Source organism: Marmota monax, unplaced genomic scaffold (genome assembly GCF_021218885.2).
Source record: "Marmota monax isolate L192 unplaced genomic scaffold, Marmota_monax_Labrador192_F-V1.1 WCK01_AAM20220418_F8-fsc00029, whole genome shotgun sequence".
NCBI classification, from domain to species: domain Eukaryota; kingdom Metazoa; phylum Chordata; class Mammalia; order Rodentia; family Sciuridae; genus Marmota; species Marmota monax.
Genome location: NW_026693024.1, coordinates 13890636 through 13907340, shown reverse-complemented (window position 1 = coordinate 13907340; position 16705 = coordinate 13890636). Strand labels below are relative to the sequence as shown.

Here is a 16705-nt window from a genome sequence, read left to right as displayed (position 1 = left end):
TAATTTATACAAATACGACTGTAATAATCTGCATTTCTTTCCTCCCCTCGACAGTTACATGGGAATTGGTCTTTCTGCTCAAGGTGTGAACATGAATAGACTACCAGGTACACTTGTGATTGAATTGTGGTTTTAATAGTCTTATGGCAAATTCTTTTTGGTTAAAAATTTTAAGTAATCAAAACAGTTAATTGATTTTTTTTTTCCCTGTATTTCAAAATCATCTCTTATGCATTCTAATTGGAATCTGAGCAGTTTTTAGTAAATTTTAAAGTTCATGTTATTTAGCAAAACTTATTATTTTTGTTATTCATGTTATTTTAGAAAACCATATTGTTTTCCCCCTTATTTGTTTTTTGTATTTTGATATTTTAATCTCTTAAGCAGTTGCTTATATCAGTTATTTTAAATATTTAAGTGTAATTGTTCTGTATGCTACTTATCACAAACTCATCTTCAGTTGTTCAGTATTGTAGGAATATAGGCTAATACTAAAAGTGATTTTAAAAACATCATGATATGTACCATAAACATACAATTTTTTAAATTTAAAAACATAATAAACAATTTAAAATTTATAAAAGCGAGCTAAGAAATGTAGGAGTTGAAATGGCGGAACTGTTTATTGACACCTCTTAGCAGAAGAAAATGAAGAAAGTGATTCTGGGATTATTTTGTCTGCTATTCTGTTAAAATAATTTTAGGGATTTTTTTTTAGGTGGGGGGACTAGAAAGCTCAATGGCCAATATAAAACTACACTGGAGAAACAAGCCAGTGCAATTGCCCTCTAATTGTAATGAGATATGTTAACTTTCATTGTACCTTTTTGCTTACAATTATACTTGAAAGAGAATTTTTTTAAAAAATTCCCCTTAGAAGTAATTGATAAAGCAGCCGGGCGCGGTGGCGCACGCCTGTGATCCCAGTGGCTCGGGAGGCTGAGGCAGGAGGATCTTGAGTTCAAAGCCAGCCTCAGCAATGTTGAGGTGCTAAGCAACTCACTGAGACCCTGTCTCTAAATAAAATACTATATAGGGCTGGCAATAATGGCTTAGAGGTTGAGTGTTTCTGAGTTTAATCCCTGTCTCCCCCCATCCCCACCAAAGTAATTGATAAAGTACATGTGCTGATAATGATAAGTTTCTTAATAATTATATAGATCGGTCTGTAGTTCAATATTGTGGAAAGACCACTAGTTTTTTGCATTTGGACCACAGCCTTATAAAGCTTGCAGTGCTTGAATAAGATATAACCTTCTGTTTACATTATACTATTGGCATCTATGTGCATGTGTGTTGTTTCTTCAAAGCAAAGTTCCTCTGGTATATTAGCAAAAGAAATATTCATTAAAAATCATGTCCTGCTGTGGATTTTGCATTTATATTTATTTTTTTCTGGTAGTAGGAGTCCTTTCTGTTTAATACTTGCTTTAGTATTCCATGTCGTGAAATTTATTTTCCTTAATAGTATAAACAGTATCTTAATACAGAAATAATTATTGAGAATTTTAATGTACATTCACAAATGTACTTATAATCTTAGTGAATAAATCCAGTACTGGGAGCCTTTCTTTTCATTATAAATATACTGAACCTTTTTCTCTTTAGGTTGGGATAAACATTCATATGGTTACCATGGGGATGATGGACATTCATTTTGTTCTTCTGGAACCGGACAACCTTATGGACCAACTTTTACAACTGGCGATGTCATTGGCTGTTGTGTTAACCTTATCAACAATACCTGCTTTTACACCAAGAATGGACATAGTTTAGGTACTGAGATAATAATGTGTTGCATGGGAAATAACCAGTTATTGTGATGATTCTACTTTCAGCATGGTAGTCATGTTGTGTAATTCTCCTTTATGGATAGATGCTTCTGGAAATGGTTTCTTTGTTTTTCCATGTGGAAGGTGAGGAAGTAGTGAAGATTTGTATTCTTTGAAGGTTATTTTATATCATAGGAGTCACCACAGAAAGAGTCGCCAGACTAAGATGTTTATTTTATAGAAATTCTAGTAATGCACTTGCCCAGGAATTTTGCTTTAATAAAGTTTTTCTTGACTTTTTATAGTATTATCCAGTTCTCTAGGTAACAGGTGCCACTGTGCAGAAAGGGTTGCCAGTTCTTAGGTTAGTATGGAAAACAGTTATAAAAGGGACAGAAAGCCCAGTGCTTCTAGTAAGTGAAGGACATTGACATACTCAGAGGTCAGACCTGGTGAGACTTACTAAAGCATGGAGCCCACAAAATGTTTCTGAGGGAGGGAAAGAAGTAAATAGTAAACTTCTAAGAATAAAAGGTAGGTAGTAAGAAATAGTAGGCTGAGGGAAACTTGAAGAGATCTATACATTGATGAAAAATAAGGTTTTCGCTGAATATGCATAGGCTTACTCGCACTTCACGTTTAAAACTGTGGTTATTGCATTCCCTTTTCTTAAAAGTTCCCACCACCCCTTTCTGGTTATAGAAAATATAAAAGAAAACAAGACTGATCCCTCGCCCCCTTTAAAACAAGGGACTTCACATTACTTTTACTGTTGGGAAAATCATTGACTAATAGCAAATTACTTCTATTGGAGTAAAGTTAAAGGAAGCAAAAACTAACCTCCGAGACAGGAACTACTTTTGCATATGAATAGTAGTTTAAAAGTTAGACTGCAACTAGTCTGATTACCTTATAGTAAATGTTCTTTAATAATGCAAAAGCTGTTTGTGTCATTCATGGTAGAACAATCTAAATATCTGGCTGTGTAGATAACAGTGTCACCTAAATTCTTATATAAAGTTAGGTCTTTCATATTTACATTCAGTTTAACGTTTTTACTTTTGATTATTTTAATTTTGAGGTTCTTGTGTTTTCTAACTTAAAGATTATTTAAGGTCCACAAAAAATGCTTATGTTTTCATCATTACAGTAATTTTAAGGACCCCATGCAGATTATATGTCAGAATTTTTAATTGATAAGTCTTGGTGGTTTTGGCTGCATAAGATATTTAAGATCTTAAACTAAACTGAGAGAAGCCTGCTTTTGGGTGTGACATATGCCTCAAAAATGGAAAACAAGACTTTTTAGAAAACCACAGTTAATCTTTTTAACACTAACTTTCTAAACTTTCCAGAGAAGAAATTTTATTTTGGGAGATGGGAAGATCACAGGTGATGTGATTTTATTTCTTTTCCTATTAGATTTTCACAAACATTTAAATTGACTCTTTCCATTGAATAAGAAAGCCATTTTTAAAACTTAAGATGCTTCTTAAGAAAAGGGGCACCTAATGCTGGAATTACATTCTAATTGTAAATAAATTTGAAATGTTTGGTGTTATTCATTCATAAACTTATTTATTAAGTGCATCATCAGTATAACAATGATAATAAGGGTTCTTTAATCACATTTGACTGAGTTTGACTCCTGGCTAATGCTATGTACATTTTGCAAGTTACTTAACATTTCTGTGCCTCAGATATCTAAGTTTGTAAAATTGGGTGTCTGTAATATCTACCACATTAAGGATAGATAAACTGAAATGACACATGAAAAGTTCTTAGATCCTTTCCCTTGCATGGGACATGGTAAGTACTCACTACTGTTACTCTTTGTTTGCCAGGCACTGGGCTAGGTGCCAGGGATGCAGTGATGATATTGGTGAGCAGAAATCATCCCTCTAGAACATGGATTCTCTACAAGCTATGGCTAGAGTACCCTGGGCGTGCTTTAAAAATGAAGATGCATTGGAACGTGGCCACGCCCATTGGTTTCCATGTTGTTTAGGCCTGCTTTCCTGGTACAGAGGCAGAGTTGAGTAGTGGTGATAGGGACCAGTGGCTTGGAAAGTGGAAAATACTGACTGGTTCTTTACAGGAAAGTTTTGCCTACTTCTGGTCTAGATCTCAGCATTTAGAAGATAAAATGCTATTTCGTTCCTATTCCCTCGTACTTCCCAAGGGGGATAATTCCTCCCCAAAAGCTGGTATATCTTTAGTTTCTGTCTCTTGCAAGGTTTTCAGAATAAGGTTTTTTTTTTTTTTTTTTTAATATTTTAGTTGTAGTTGGACACAGTATCTTTGTTTCATTTGTTCATTTTTATGTGGTGCTGAGGATCAAATTCAGGACCTTGAGTGTGCTAGGCGAGTGATCTACCACTGAGCCACAACCCCAGCCCCCCCAGAATAAAGTTTTTATTTGTATATATTTGTATATATGTTAATTTAAAAGCACCCCCCCCCCTTAACTTAAGTATCATCAGTCGATCACATTTCAGAAAGCTTGACAAATCAGGAAATTATAATAATAGAAGATTGTTTAAAATTTAAATGTTAACAACTTGCTAAAGTACCTCTTTTTGTGGTCTGAACTATGTAGGTTATGGTAATGTTTGGCAATGTCCAAAAATGTTAATCTGGAATGAATTTCAGATTTTCTACTGGAGTTCTTGGCAAAAAGTAAAAATATCAGTAATTACTGGCAAAACGGATTCTTGCTAAAAAGAGTATAAACTGGACAGTGTTTCACAGTGTTGCGGTGGAGCTAGGGTTCTCATGCGAGGCTTGTGCTCTACCACTGAGCTGCACCTGTAGCCCCTGTTTATTCTAATAAATAGATACCTGAGGAAAATAATTAATCTACATTATAAAAAGTAAAATTAGTGTATAGCCATATTTTGTTAAATATTTTGTTAATTTTGTATTTTTAAAAAGTCTTCTGAAATTTTTCGAATAAATTTTTACAATTGGTTCACGCTTTAAATGGAACTAAATGTAATCAAAATGTTTTGCATGGGATTAAAAAACAAACAAAACTCCAGCTTTGCTTCCTGACAAACCAACATGAATTTACTAGTTTTTAAAAGTAATAAAAATAGGACTTCACTAACTACAAAGCATTTTTTTTTAACATTTTTTTTGCAGGGTGGGTGGGGGTTACCACTGAGCCACATCACCAGCCCTATTTTGTATTTTATTTAGAGACAGGGTCTCACTGAGTGGCTTAGCACCTCTGCCTCCCAAGCCACTGGGATTATAGGTATGTGTCACTACATCTGGCCATATTTTTTTATGATATGTGCATGTTGAATATCCTTTATCTCAAATTCTTGGGAACAAAAATATTTAGATTTCAGATTTTTTTCTTTTTATTTTAGAGTATTTACCTATATATAATGAAATATTCTGGGGATGGGATCCAAGTCCAAATATGAAATTTATCTGTTTTATATATAGCTTTATACACATAGCCTGAAGGGAGTTAATATAATATTTTCAGCCCACATATGTGGACTATAACCCATGACATTATTTCAGGTGTGGAATTTTACCCTTGTAGCATTGTGCTGATACTCAAAATGTTTTGGATTTGGGACATTTTGAATATTCAAATTAGGAATGCTCAACTTGTAATATTTATATTCAGTGTGTCTTTTAACTTAAGTACAAACAGATCGTTTGTATTTTCTGGTAGAATCACACCGCATCATTGAATCTCAGTAATTTAACCAAATGCCCGTATCTTTTAGATGGTAATCAAGCAAGACTATAGATGTGCTCGTGCAGTTTTGTTTGTTTTAATGTATGTTTAGACTGAAAGACTTGAAATGAACTGAGTGACACCTCCCACTCTTGTTAGTCTAGAACTTAAATCTTTTAAATACATCAGTGAGGTATTACAGAGGTACTTGGTTTATTACCTTATTTTCAGCTAATATATTTGAACACTTGAAAATAGATTATTGTCTCTTTGGGTGCCACTGCCATTGCTCAAGTTGTGTTTGGAACCTGGTTGTGTTGAAATGACTGTCAGGGATGCATTCAAGAGCAACTCTTAAAACCTTGTAAACCATGCGGAAGTATTTATTGTTTTAAAAAAGTATTCCAGAATATGCTTTCATATAAGTCCTTTTTATTTTTGTGGTGGTTTGTTGTTCATTTGTTTGTTTTTTTGGGTACTGGGGATAGAACTTAGGGGTGCTTTACTACTGAGTTACACGCATAGTCCTTTATTATGAGACCAGGCTTCTTTAAGTTGCTCAGGCCAGCCTTGAACTTGTGATCCTTCTGCCTCAGCCTCCCACGTCACTGGGATCACAGGTGTGTTCCTGGCCAAAACGTTTTTTAAAAGACACAAGCATCATACTTTCCTCTTGTTTGCCTTTTCTAACAGAAAATCTCTCTTTTTCCTTCCACCTACAGTTATTTAAAGATAAATCTAGATGGAGATTCAGTGATAGGACTAGATCACACAGCATGGGGATTAAAAAAATCAAGTGATCACTTTGCCACCACTTTTCATATATTACTCCTAATGTAATTTGGAAGATATATCCAAGACCATTAAAAAAAAGTTGAATATAGCCAGGCATGGTGGCACATGCCTGTAACACCAGCGAGGATCGTGAGTTCAAAGCCAGCCTCAGCAAAAGTGAGGCACTAAGCAACTCAGTGAAACCCTGTCTCTAAATTAAATTCAAAAAAGGGGTGGGGATGTGGCTCAGTGGTTAAGTGTCCCTGAGTTTAAAAAAAAGAAAGAAAAAAGAAAAATCTGAAGGCAATGGCAACATCCCAGATTAAAATTTGTGTGCAACCCGTAAGGCCAGTGGTCTTAAGTGGGACAGCCTCTACCTGTACTCACATCAGTGAAACTGAGAAAAAGTAGTACTGCTGTTTTATATGTAGGCTTTAAAACTTTTGCCTTTCTCCCTTTGCCATTTTCTTCCTTCTTTTTATTTAGAAATTTAGCTTATCAGTATAATTTGTCTGTGAAAAACAACTTCTAATGCTACCTTTTCTTTCTTTTTTTTTTTAGGTATTGCTTTCACTGACCTGCCGGTAAGTTGTAATTTTTTAAAAAACAGTTTTGTGTTTTCAGTTAAAGAAACTATAAGGAAACTAGAATGATGTGTGTTTAAAACACAGGCTTATGCTATTAAGTTTATATGGAATAGAGAGCCTTTCTGTAGTCACTCTGGGTGTGGACCTTCAGACATTAAGCCCCAAATTGCAGTGGATTTTGTTGCACAAAGGAAAATAAATCATAAATTTAAAAAAATGAATATACTTTTCATATTTTGTCTCAGGAATTGAACTCAGGACCTCATAATTGGTAAGCATGTGCTTTACCCCAAGCTACGCCTCCAGCCCTAAAATATGCTTTTTATTGTCATTGGGTTTCTTTGGACTCTTCAGTAAAGGAAGCTGGACAACACTTGCAGTTATTTATTTGTCCATGGTTTATGGAAGCCTGCCACATGTCACATCCTGTGCTTAGAATACCATCATTTGGAAAAATCGGTAGCAAATTTTCTTTGGAGTTTATAGTATTCGAGCTGGGGGAAGTTAGAGAATAAATAGTACATGAAAAAAGTGAATGATGACACATTTTTAAAGATTTTAAGTATGTGAAAGGAAAAACTAGAACACGGAGTGCCAAAGGCAGGACACGGAATTGTCCAAGCTGCTCACCTTTGCTCAAAGTGGCCTCAGTGCTGGGGTTGGCACCCAGACTTACACATGCTAGACAGGTCTCCACCACTGAGCTCCACTCCCAGTGTGAGCAGGGGTTGAGGGAGTGAGGGAGGGGGCCAAATGCATCTGCAGAGAGGAAAGTGAGGAAAAGGTGCCCAGGCCAGGAACATGCCTGGAGTGCTTGCAGAGGGGCAGGAAGTGTGGCGGAGAGGAGTGGGGAAGGCACAGGCATGCGTAAGAGAAAATGAGACAGGGCATCTGACCTTGTGGCCCTGAAAGACTGAGGTATTTTTCTCTGAGATGCGGAAGCACTGCAGAATTTTAGTTGTGATGATGTGACTTCATGTGTTAAAGGATCAATCTGATGCGGGGGTTGAAAAATTAACTACAGGAGATGGTAATGGCAGAACCTTGATGAGCCCGTGAGAGATATTCAATGAGGGATGATGGTGTCTGTCATTCTGTCTGTCTTATTTGCCATATATTAGACATGTCAGTTGTAATATACAAGTAGATGTTAGGGGAAAAACAATAAACTATGGCACACGCTTTCTTATCACTGAGTGTTAGGGATGTGGCTTTGTGGTAGAGTGCTGGGGATCCAACCTAAGGGCTTGTGCATGCTAGATGAGGTGTCCACCACTGAGCTACACCCCAATTCCTGTTTTTGTTTTTTAAGAAACAGGGTCTCCCCATGTTGCCAGGCTGCCCCCCAAACTCCTAGGCTTAAGAGATCATCTTGCCTTAGACTCCCAAGTCATTGGGACTACAGTTATATACAAGTGTGCCTGGCTAAGGTGGAGCAAATTTTGAGAGGAATGAACAGGAATTCTGCTTATCTGTGCTGACGATGAAAATGTGGTAGTCATTGGCATTTAAATGTTATTTAAAGTCATACATCTGGTTGAGATCAACAAGTGAGTGTGTGTAGGCACAGAAGAGAAGGGGACAGATGGCTGAATTCTGGGGTATTCTCCCTTTGGGGTCAATGGAGGAAGCCAGCAAGAGAAATTGAGAAGAAGCAATCTGTGAGGCAAGCAAGAAAACAAGAATTGATGCTGAAAGCCAAGTGAAGAAATATAAGTGAGAAGGAGTGATCAGTGGCACAGTTGTGAGTGACACATCATTTCAAGGACGAGGATTCACGTTTGTGTTAGCAGAGGGTAGAGAAATCATGATTGGAAGGGATTTAAAATAGGAAGAGAGAAGTTAGACTGGATACCTTTGGAGGATGTTGGCTGTGATAGGAAGTAAAGAAAGCAGGGTGATGGAAATGGGGTCAGTAGAAACAAACTGTTTTTTTTTTTTTAAAGAGAGAGTGGGAGAGGGAGAGAGAGAGAGAGAGAGAATTTTTTTAATATTTATTTTTTAGTTCTCGGCAGACACAACATCTTTGTTTGTATGTGGTGCTGAGGATCGAACCCGGGCCGCACGCATGCCAGGCGAGCGCGCTACCGCTTGAGCCACATCCCTAGCCCAAACTGTTATATTTTGTGGGATATTTTTTTCTTTTAAATAATGCTCTAGCAAGCAGAAGTATTGTTGTATATAGAAAGGAAAAGTGCTATTATGATCATTTTCTTGAGGAGGCAAGTGGATATATGGAGGGGATTGGCTTTTGAGTAGAGAATTTACAGTTGATAGGCAGGTGGTGGAGTGTGCAGTTGCAGACTCTAGTAAGTGGGTTGATGGGGTCCTTACCTGTTTGTTGCAGAGACCTTAGAAGACACTAAGATTCACTTGGTCGAAGTTGGTGGAAAGGCTTAGATGCTATTTTTTCTATCCTTTGTGGCACTAAGTATGTACAACTAACTTGATAGATAGACTGTGTTGTGGTTATCTTGTTCTTTGTTGGTGGATAGAGTAGTGATCGTTTGGAAAAGGCTTAGTTGGTTGTAAATATGTTGACTTTTTGTGCAGGCTTCTAATTATTTTGTGGCCTGCTTTTGAAGCACCAGTTATGTTTTGCCTTGTCTAGGGAGAACCATTGGTGATATGCAGCTTTGTTTTTGTAAAAGTAGGTAGTGTGGTTATTGTGGTTGTTGTAGATTTCTTCTGTTTCTAGAATTTTTTCATTTTTAGGACTGAAATCTGGGACTTCTGCATGTTGCATTTCACCTTTCTACTTGAAGAAAAAAGGAAAAGTTAGTCTTCCCCTAAAAAGAATCACCAAGCAAGTGTTGGCATGCTCTCTGCCTGTGGTTTCTCTCTAACTAGTTGCAGCACTGAATTGTGTAAGATTATATTTGCAGAAAAACGAATTTACCTAGGCTATGTTGCACTGATCGTGGATCATAGTGTGTTTATACAGCTCTGAAAACCTTAGATCTTTTTGAAAATAGCTTTTCTCCCTTAGCTACCTCTCCAGCTTGAGAAATTTTCTTGACTACAAATTGATAAGTTCAATTTGAGATTAATTGTATATTCCTTTTATTATGGTAGCTATTCTCATTTAAAATGGTGCTGCTTTCTAGTTCTGGAGGCTGGCTTGAAATCTACTGTTCTACAAATAAATTATTTGCTTTTATTTTCATTAAGAAATATTTTAAATGTAATGGAATAAAACTCCTGTTAAATAGGAATTTTATTAATGTACACTTATTTTTCAAATAATTTCTAAATTTGAAAATATTGTTACTGTCTGTATTTCACATGAAATAACTTTTCAACCAAGTGAATCTTAGTGTCTTGTTACTAAAATCTCTGCAACAAAAAGTTAAGGACCACATCAAGCCACTACTAGAATCTGCAACTGCACACTCCACCACCTGCCTATCAACTGTAAATTTTCTGCTCAAAAACCAATCCCCTCCACATACACACTTGTCTCTTCAAGAATATGAATGTAATAGTACTTTTCCTTCCTATATATAATAACACTTCTGCTTACTAGAGCATTATTTATCAGCAAATATTTTACTAAATATAACTTAAAAGTTATATTTTAAAAATCTGTTTTCATAATAGTTAAACTATTATTTTGTCTATAATTTTTTATATTAGGAAAAAGGCCCATTGTTTTATGTGCATTATAATCTAGATTCTTACTACCACATAGATGAACCTGGAAAACATGCTACTGAAAAGACATCAGAACAAAAGACCACATACTGTGTAATTCTGTTCATACAGAAAGTTCAGAATAAGCAAATGCATAAAGTTAGATTGGCGGCTACCAGGGGGTTGGGAGGTGGGGTGATGGGGGCCGGTTGCTAATGGGCACAGCTTTTTCTTTTGAAGTGATAGAAATATAAAACCAGATAGTGATGATTGCGCAATTCTGTGAATTTACTAAAAACCACTGACTTGTATGACAAGTTCTATGGCCTTGATCCTTTTACCTAAATTCTTCACTTTTAAGGTTTAGTAAGGCCTAAAAATTATCCTTACTGGCTTAGGCCTATGGTTCATACTTTCTATCCCAGGTACTTGGGATGCTGAATGAAGCAAGAGGATCACTTGAGCCTAGGAATCCCTGTCAGCAAGGAAAGCCGTCCATAATCCCAGCCTCTTTATCTGTGGCCGATGTTTTAACTTGAGTATATATCCTTCTAGACCTTTCTAAATAAGTATAAGACTGTATGCCTGTTACTTACATGTTTACAAGAAAGGTGGGGTCACAGTACACACACCATTATATAGCTTGCTTTCTTCCTTTAGTAATATGTATTGGGTATTTTTTTATTCTGGTCGTTTTTGTCTGTTTCACAGTATTTTCTGTTTTGGATATACTACCACAGTTCTTCAATTCAGATTTTTTTTTTTTCATGTTTTAACATTTCTAAAATGGGAATGCATTTCAGAACCTATATCCCATCAGTTTAATTTGCAGTGTTATTTTCTAGGCATAAAATAATAGTATATCTTATTGGAATCTGAGATTGGATGAATGTGGTGTGTATGAGTATCATCTATATATCTATGAATCTTTTTTGAATTTTTTTTTAAAGAGAGAATTTCAATATTTATTTCAAAATTCTTTATTATACTATGTCAGTGTACTTTTTTTGAAACAATTATTATTATTTTCTTTAGTTTTTTTTTTATAAACAACAGTAGTGTATTTGACACATTATACACACATGCATTATAATGTATTCTAATTAGGATCCCATTCTTGTGGTTGAACATTATGTGGAGTTACCCTGCTCATGTATTCATATATGAACATAGGAAAGTTGTATCTCATTCATTCTACTGGTTTTCCTATTCCCGTTCCTTCTCCCTTCCCTTCATTCCCCTTTGTCTAATCCACTGAACCTCTGTCTCCCTCTCATTGTGTTAGCATCCGTATATCAGAGAACAGTCAAAGCCTTTGGCATTTTGGGATTGACCTGTTTAGCATGATAGTCTTCAGATCCGTCCATTCACTTGCTAAAGTCATAAGGCATTGTTTTTCTATGGCTAATATTCCAAAAGGGTGCCGACTATGGGGGCAGGGCTTCACCCTTCCCTGAGCTGACCCAGGCACCAGCCCCATGCCACCTTCCCCTGGTCCTTGCCCACCAACTAGGCTGGAGTGAGAGGCGACCACCCGCTCTGTGGAGTCACAGGACACAGAGATGGGAAGCAGCTTGGCTAGGGTCACACAGTACACCAGCATGAGCCTCCTGCTTCTTAGCCTGTGACCTCGCTGCCACAGAACTTCCTGGCTTAGGCCCCAGGACAGCCGGAGTCTCAGCCAAGTCCACACAAGTGGGCCAGGTCGGGCTAGGAGGCTGCCGGGGCACCCGTCGTGCCAGAGCATCAGCAGACATACTTCCAGATGTGAGGTGCTGAAACCGCCTCCTCTCTGCCTGCTGTGCCCCACTCCTGACCTCTCTGCTCTCGCCCCGGCTCCCCCAGCAGAGACCCCCGGGTGCCCAGAGGAAGACTCAGGCCAGGTTTGAGCCGCAGTCCTGCCCGCGCCCCACTCACCATCCACCACAAATTGGCCGTCATGTTGTAGCAGAACTGCCTGCCACTTGACCATGCTCTCCCCTGGCTTGCTGGCCACTGGGGGCCAGCACCTCCATGCTGGGTGGGCGGTGGGCGGCCCTGTCGCCTTATTCAGACAGAGTTGCAGGGTGTGCAGGCCTCCAGGCACCCAGGGTGGGCACTGCTTCCATGGTGCCTCACAGGAGGCTGGAGGAGAGAGCCGGGGCCCAGGAGGGGAGAGGCAGGTCAGGCGCTGGGCCCAGGCTGCTCCACCAAGTGGCCACCCACAGCTCCAGGAGGCAGTGCAGGTGGAGTGTGCATTAACATTTCTGTGTATGGTGGAGGGGGGCTCATTTTCTCAGCACACATTAACTTTATTGGATATTCTCAGTCTTTTGAACCTGATATACAAAAGAATCTGCATATTTGAATTTGCATTGTGAAAAGCTGAGGTTGTGTCTCTTTGTGTGTTTATTGTCACTTTGTCTTTCTCCTGCAAGTTGTGTACGTTTTTGTTGTGATTCTTCAGAGCTCCAACTAGTCATCTTTGTCTTCAGTATTGACTAGAATTGCCTTTCACTTTACTGATGTCTTCATTGTCTTTGGCTTTCTATATTTTTGCTTTAAAAGTATCTTATAATTCTGTAATGGGGTTAATGGGAGGTATACTGTGTTAAAAGTATGGAGACATGAATTTTTTCCCTTTATGTAGTAAAATTAATAAACTCTTTGCTTTTGGATTGTACCTGTAAGCTCTCTAGGTCTTAGTTTTCTCATTGCTGAAATAAGATAGTACTAAGTATCTCACCTACTTTTGGCTCAGAAATCTTTGAATGTATTTCTAATGATTTTGAAGAATAAATGCATTCGAATGTTTTCCTTTATCATTCTTTTTCATAAAACAGTGGGACTTTATATTTTTTAACACAGTATTTTGTCTCTGACTGGTTGTTGAGCAGTTGTTTTTAAACATACCCTCTTAGTTCTCTGCTTTGAAATTTTTAAAAATGTTGCATTCACACTCCGATTATCTCATTTTATATTGAAAAAGTAAAGCAAAGAAATAAAATACAGAGAATAGAGATGATGTAGGGTTTGAAGTTACTAGAATATAAATTGAGCTTGCATTTGGTGTCAGGTAAAGCTGTGTTGTAATTCCATCTCTGCCACTTGTTAGCAGAATAACCATTATTTAACTCCAAGTCTCAATTTTCCTTTCTTAATAGTGGATTATTACAGTGGTTAGACTATGTGATTTCATAAACACTGCAGTCATACATTCTCCTTTCAGATGTAGCAGCTAATTGATGATAAAGCCAAAAAGATTCGTGTAATTTGTGCATAGTTGAAGCTACCACCTTTACACTTGATTGTTTAGCCTTGGAATCTTGGCACATATCTGAATTTGTTTTTGAGTTTGAATATTCAGATATATTCTTTCCTCCCTTGAAAAGTGTACATTTGAATTTTCCTATAAAAAATTCCCCACTCTTTTGCTTATAGTTAAGTTCTTATCACCTTCCCTTTGTGAAGGGAGACCTCCCAAATGTATAGGCTAATGAAAGTAGTAAATTTAAAGTCGTTTATGACTGGCTGTGGTAGTACTTTTAAGGGAACTAGTTTAAATATGCAATTCCTAGGAATGTTTCTTATATAAAAGCTGAGATAAACCTCTAAGTAATGTGTATTTTAATCTCTGTAATTACTACATAACATAGTCTCTAAAGAACAAGAATGGCATCTTCATACAGACACATTGTCACATGGTATAATATAGCATGGTTCCTCAATAAATAAAGATTCATATTTTGTTGTATTTTCCTTGATGATTAGATTGCAGGAAGTGATATATTCTCATCTAATACATAATGTATTTTACATTTGTTTTTCTCTGCCAATATTTTGATTGGAACTTTTAAATATTCATGAATAAATTTGTAGTTCTGTTCTTTGAAAGAATTAAAAGAATGTTTTTAATATAAACTAGATAGAATTTTAATAAAATAAATTGTTTTACAGCCAAATTTGTATCCTACTGTGGGGCTTCAGACACCAGGAGAAGTGGTTGATGCCAATTTTGGGCAACATCCTTTTGTGTTTGATATAGAAGACTACATGCGAGAATGGAGAACCAAAATACAGGCACAGATAGACCGGTTCCCTATTGGAGATCGAGAAGGAGAATGGCAGACCATGATACAGAAGTAAGAGGGAAGAGCTGGGAATTATGATTCATAAGATATTTGTTCTTTAGGTATTCATGAAAGCTTTTAAATCTATTAATTTAAACTCTGATTGTACTAATATATTATTGATTACATTTTGATGGCTCAAAAAGTGATTTTTATTTCACCTATTTTAACAAAGTTAAAGATAGTGTTGATTTAACTACATAACCAGAATGATGTTTCACTTTGGGTTAATTTGATGGAGGAAGTAAAGTGACAGAGGTCCCATAGGCTAGCCTATGGATTATTAATTTATTTGTTAACCATAATAACAAATCCTTAGTGACTTCTATGGGTTATATAATTCAACTTTGAATAATGTTGATGTAAAAGCTAAATTCAGAGGGATAATTAAGATTTCATAATTCAGCATCTTTGGTTTTTAGACATGAACTTCTGTTTGTTCACATTTACATGAAGAAAAGAATTCTTTGCTTTTTCTAACCATCAAAGTGTATTGGAAACCAGGTGTGGCTGGAGGCTCAGGCAGGAGCATTGTAAGGTTAAGGCCAGCCTCAGCAACTTAGCAAGAGCCTGTCACAAAATAAAAGTAAAAGAGGGCTAGGGATGTAGCTCAGTGGTAGAATACCACTGGTTCAATCCCCATTAAAGTGCTCATGCGTATGTGCGCGCGCCACACACACACACACTCTCTCTCTCACTCTCACTGTATTGGAATACATATATGATATGTACATTTTGTTTCAGAATTTGGCTTAAGTTTTCCAGTGTTTGGTGTACTCTGTAAAAGTAATACCCACTATTTTTGGTTACTAGAATCCCTTTTGCTAAATATTTGTTATTTAGCATTTAGATTCATGGAAATTGTAATTGTTCCTATACCAAATAGAAAAATCTAACCAAAAGCCTCTATCTAAAGGAATTTTTAGAAAATAGTACTAAGTAATTTTAAAGCTTACTTGTATAAACTATTATTAAATATAGGTATAGTGAATGAAGGCCAAGGAGTAGTGACTATGGAGTTAGGATTCTCAAAAAGTGAATACATTAATCAGAACTCATTAGTAATAATGGTGGAGGATAACCAACAGCAGAGCACAAATAATTGTCAAACTACAACTATGTAGAAATGGAATTATACAAATATTTGCCAAAGGTTCCCAGCCTATTTATTATAGAAGTTAGCATAAAAATAAAATTCCTACAACAGTTAACTTTTAGACTTTACCTTTGCCAAAGAGCTAGAGATGACTCAGGTGCACTTGACCACTGAGCCATAGCCCCAGCCCTTTATATATATTATTTTTTTTAAACTTGGCTTTACATTTTTATTCTTCTGGAAAATAGAAAGAAATCAACACTCTAATGTGTGACACTGGTTGAATAAGTAATGCTTCAAACCACCTAAATAAGTTATTACAAAGGAGAAAACAGCTTTTAGGACTAGCAAGACTAGCAAGCACCCAGCATAGGGATTTACATGTATGAAGTGCTAAATTCATATTTGTTGAATTTAACTGATAGATTAAATTGATCTAGTTGTTTTATATTTTATTTAGAGACAGGGTCTCACTGAGTTGCTTAGCGCCCTGCTTTTGCTGAGGCTGGCTTTGAACTCATGATCCTCCTGTCTCAGTCTCCCCAGACACTGTGATTACAGGTGTGCGCCACTGTGCCCGGCTGTTTGTTTTTGTACTGGGAATTTAATCCAGAGGCGCTTTACCACTGAGCTATATCCCCAGCCATTTTGAGACAGGCTCTTGCTAAGTTGCTGAGGCTGGCCTTGAGCGTGGGATTCTCCTGCCTCATTTTCCCAAGTAGCTGGTGTGTGCCCCATGCCCAGTTGAGTGTCATTAGTATTAAATGGTAGCCCTTAAAGATTGAAATAGTAGAAAATGAAAAGTTACATAACCTTTTTATTTATTACTTATTTATTTACTCATTCATTCATTGATTCATTTATGCATGCAGAGGATTGAAACCAAGGGTACTTAACCACTGAGCCACATCCTCAGACCTTTTGAATATTGTATTTAGAGACAGGTCTCACTAAGTTGCTTGGGGCCTCGATAAGTTGCTGAGGCTGGCTTTGAACTTGTGAACCTCCTGCCTCGGCCTCCCAGCCTGCTGGGA

General features: G+C 37.0%; 1 protein-coding gene across 1 annotated transcript in view; it reads left to right on the top strand.

Moving 5' to 3' along the window:
* Positions 1 to 16705, top strand: part of Ranbp9 (RAN binding protein 9) — a 97915-nt gene that overhangs the window by 61924 nt on the left and 19286 nt on the right. Inside the window, exons 3-6 of the mRNA XM_046453494.2 lie at positions 55 to 107; positions 1609 to 1776; positions 6808 to 6830; positions 14403 to 14587. Of these exons, the coding sequence (XP_046309450.1) occupies positions 55 to 107; positions 1609 to 1776; positions 6808 to 6830; positions 14403 to 14587 (429 nt within the window). The remainder of the gene's footprint in view (positions 1 to 54; positions 108 to 1608; positions 1777 to 6807; positions 6831 to 14402; positions 14588 to 16705) is intronic.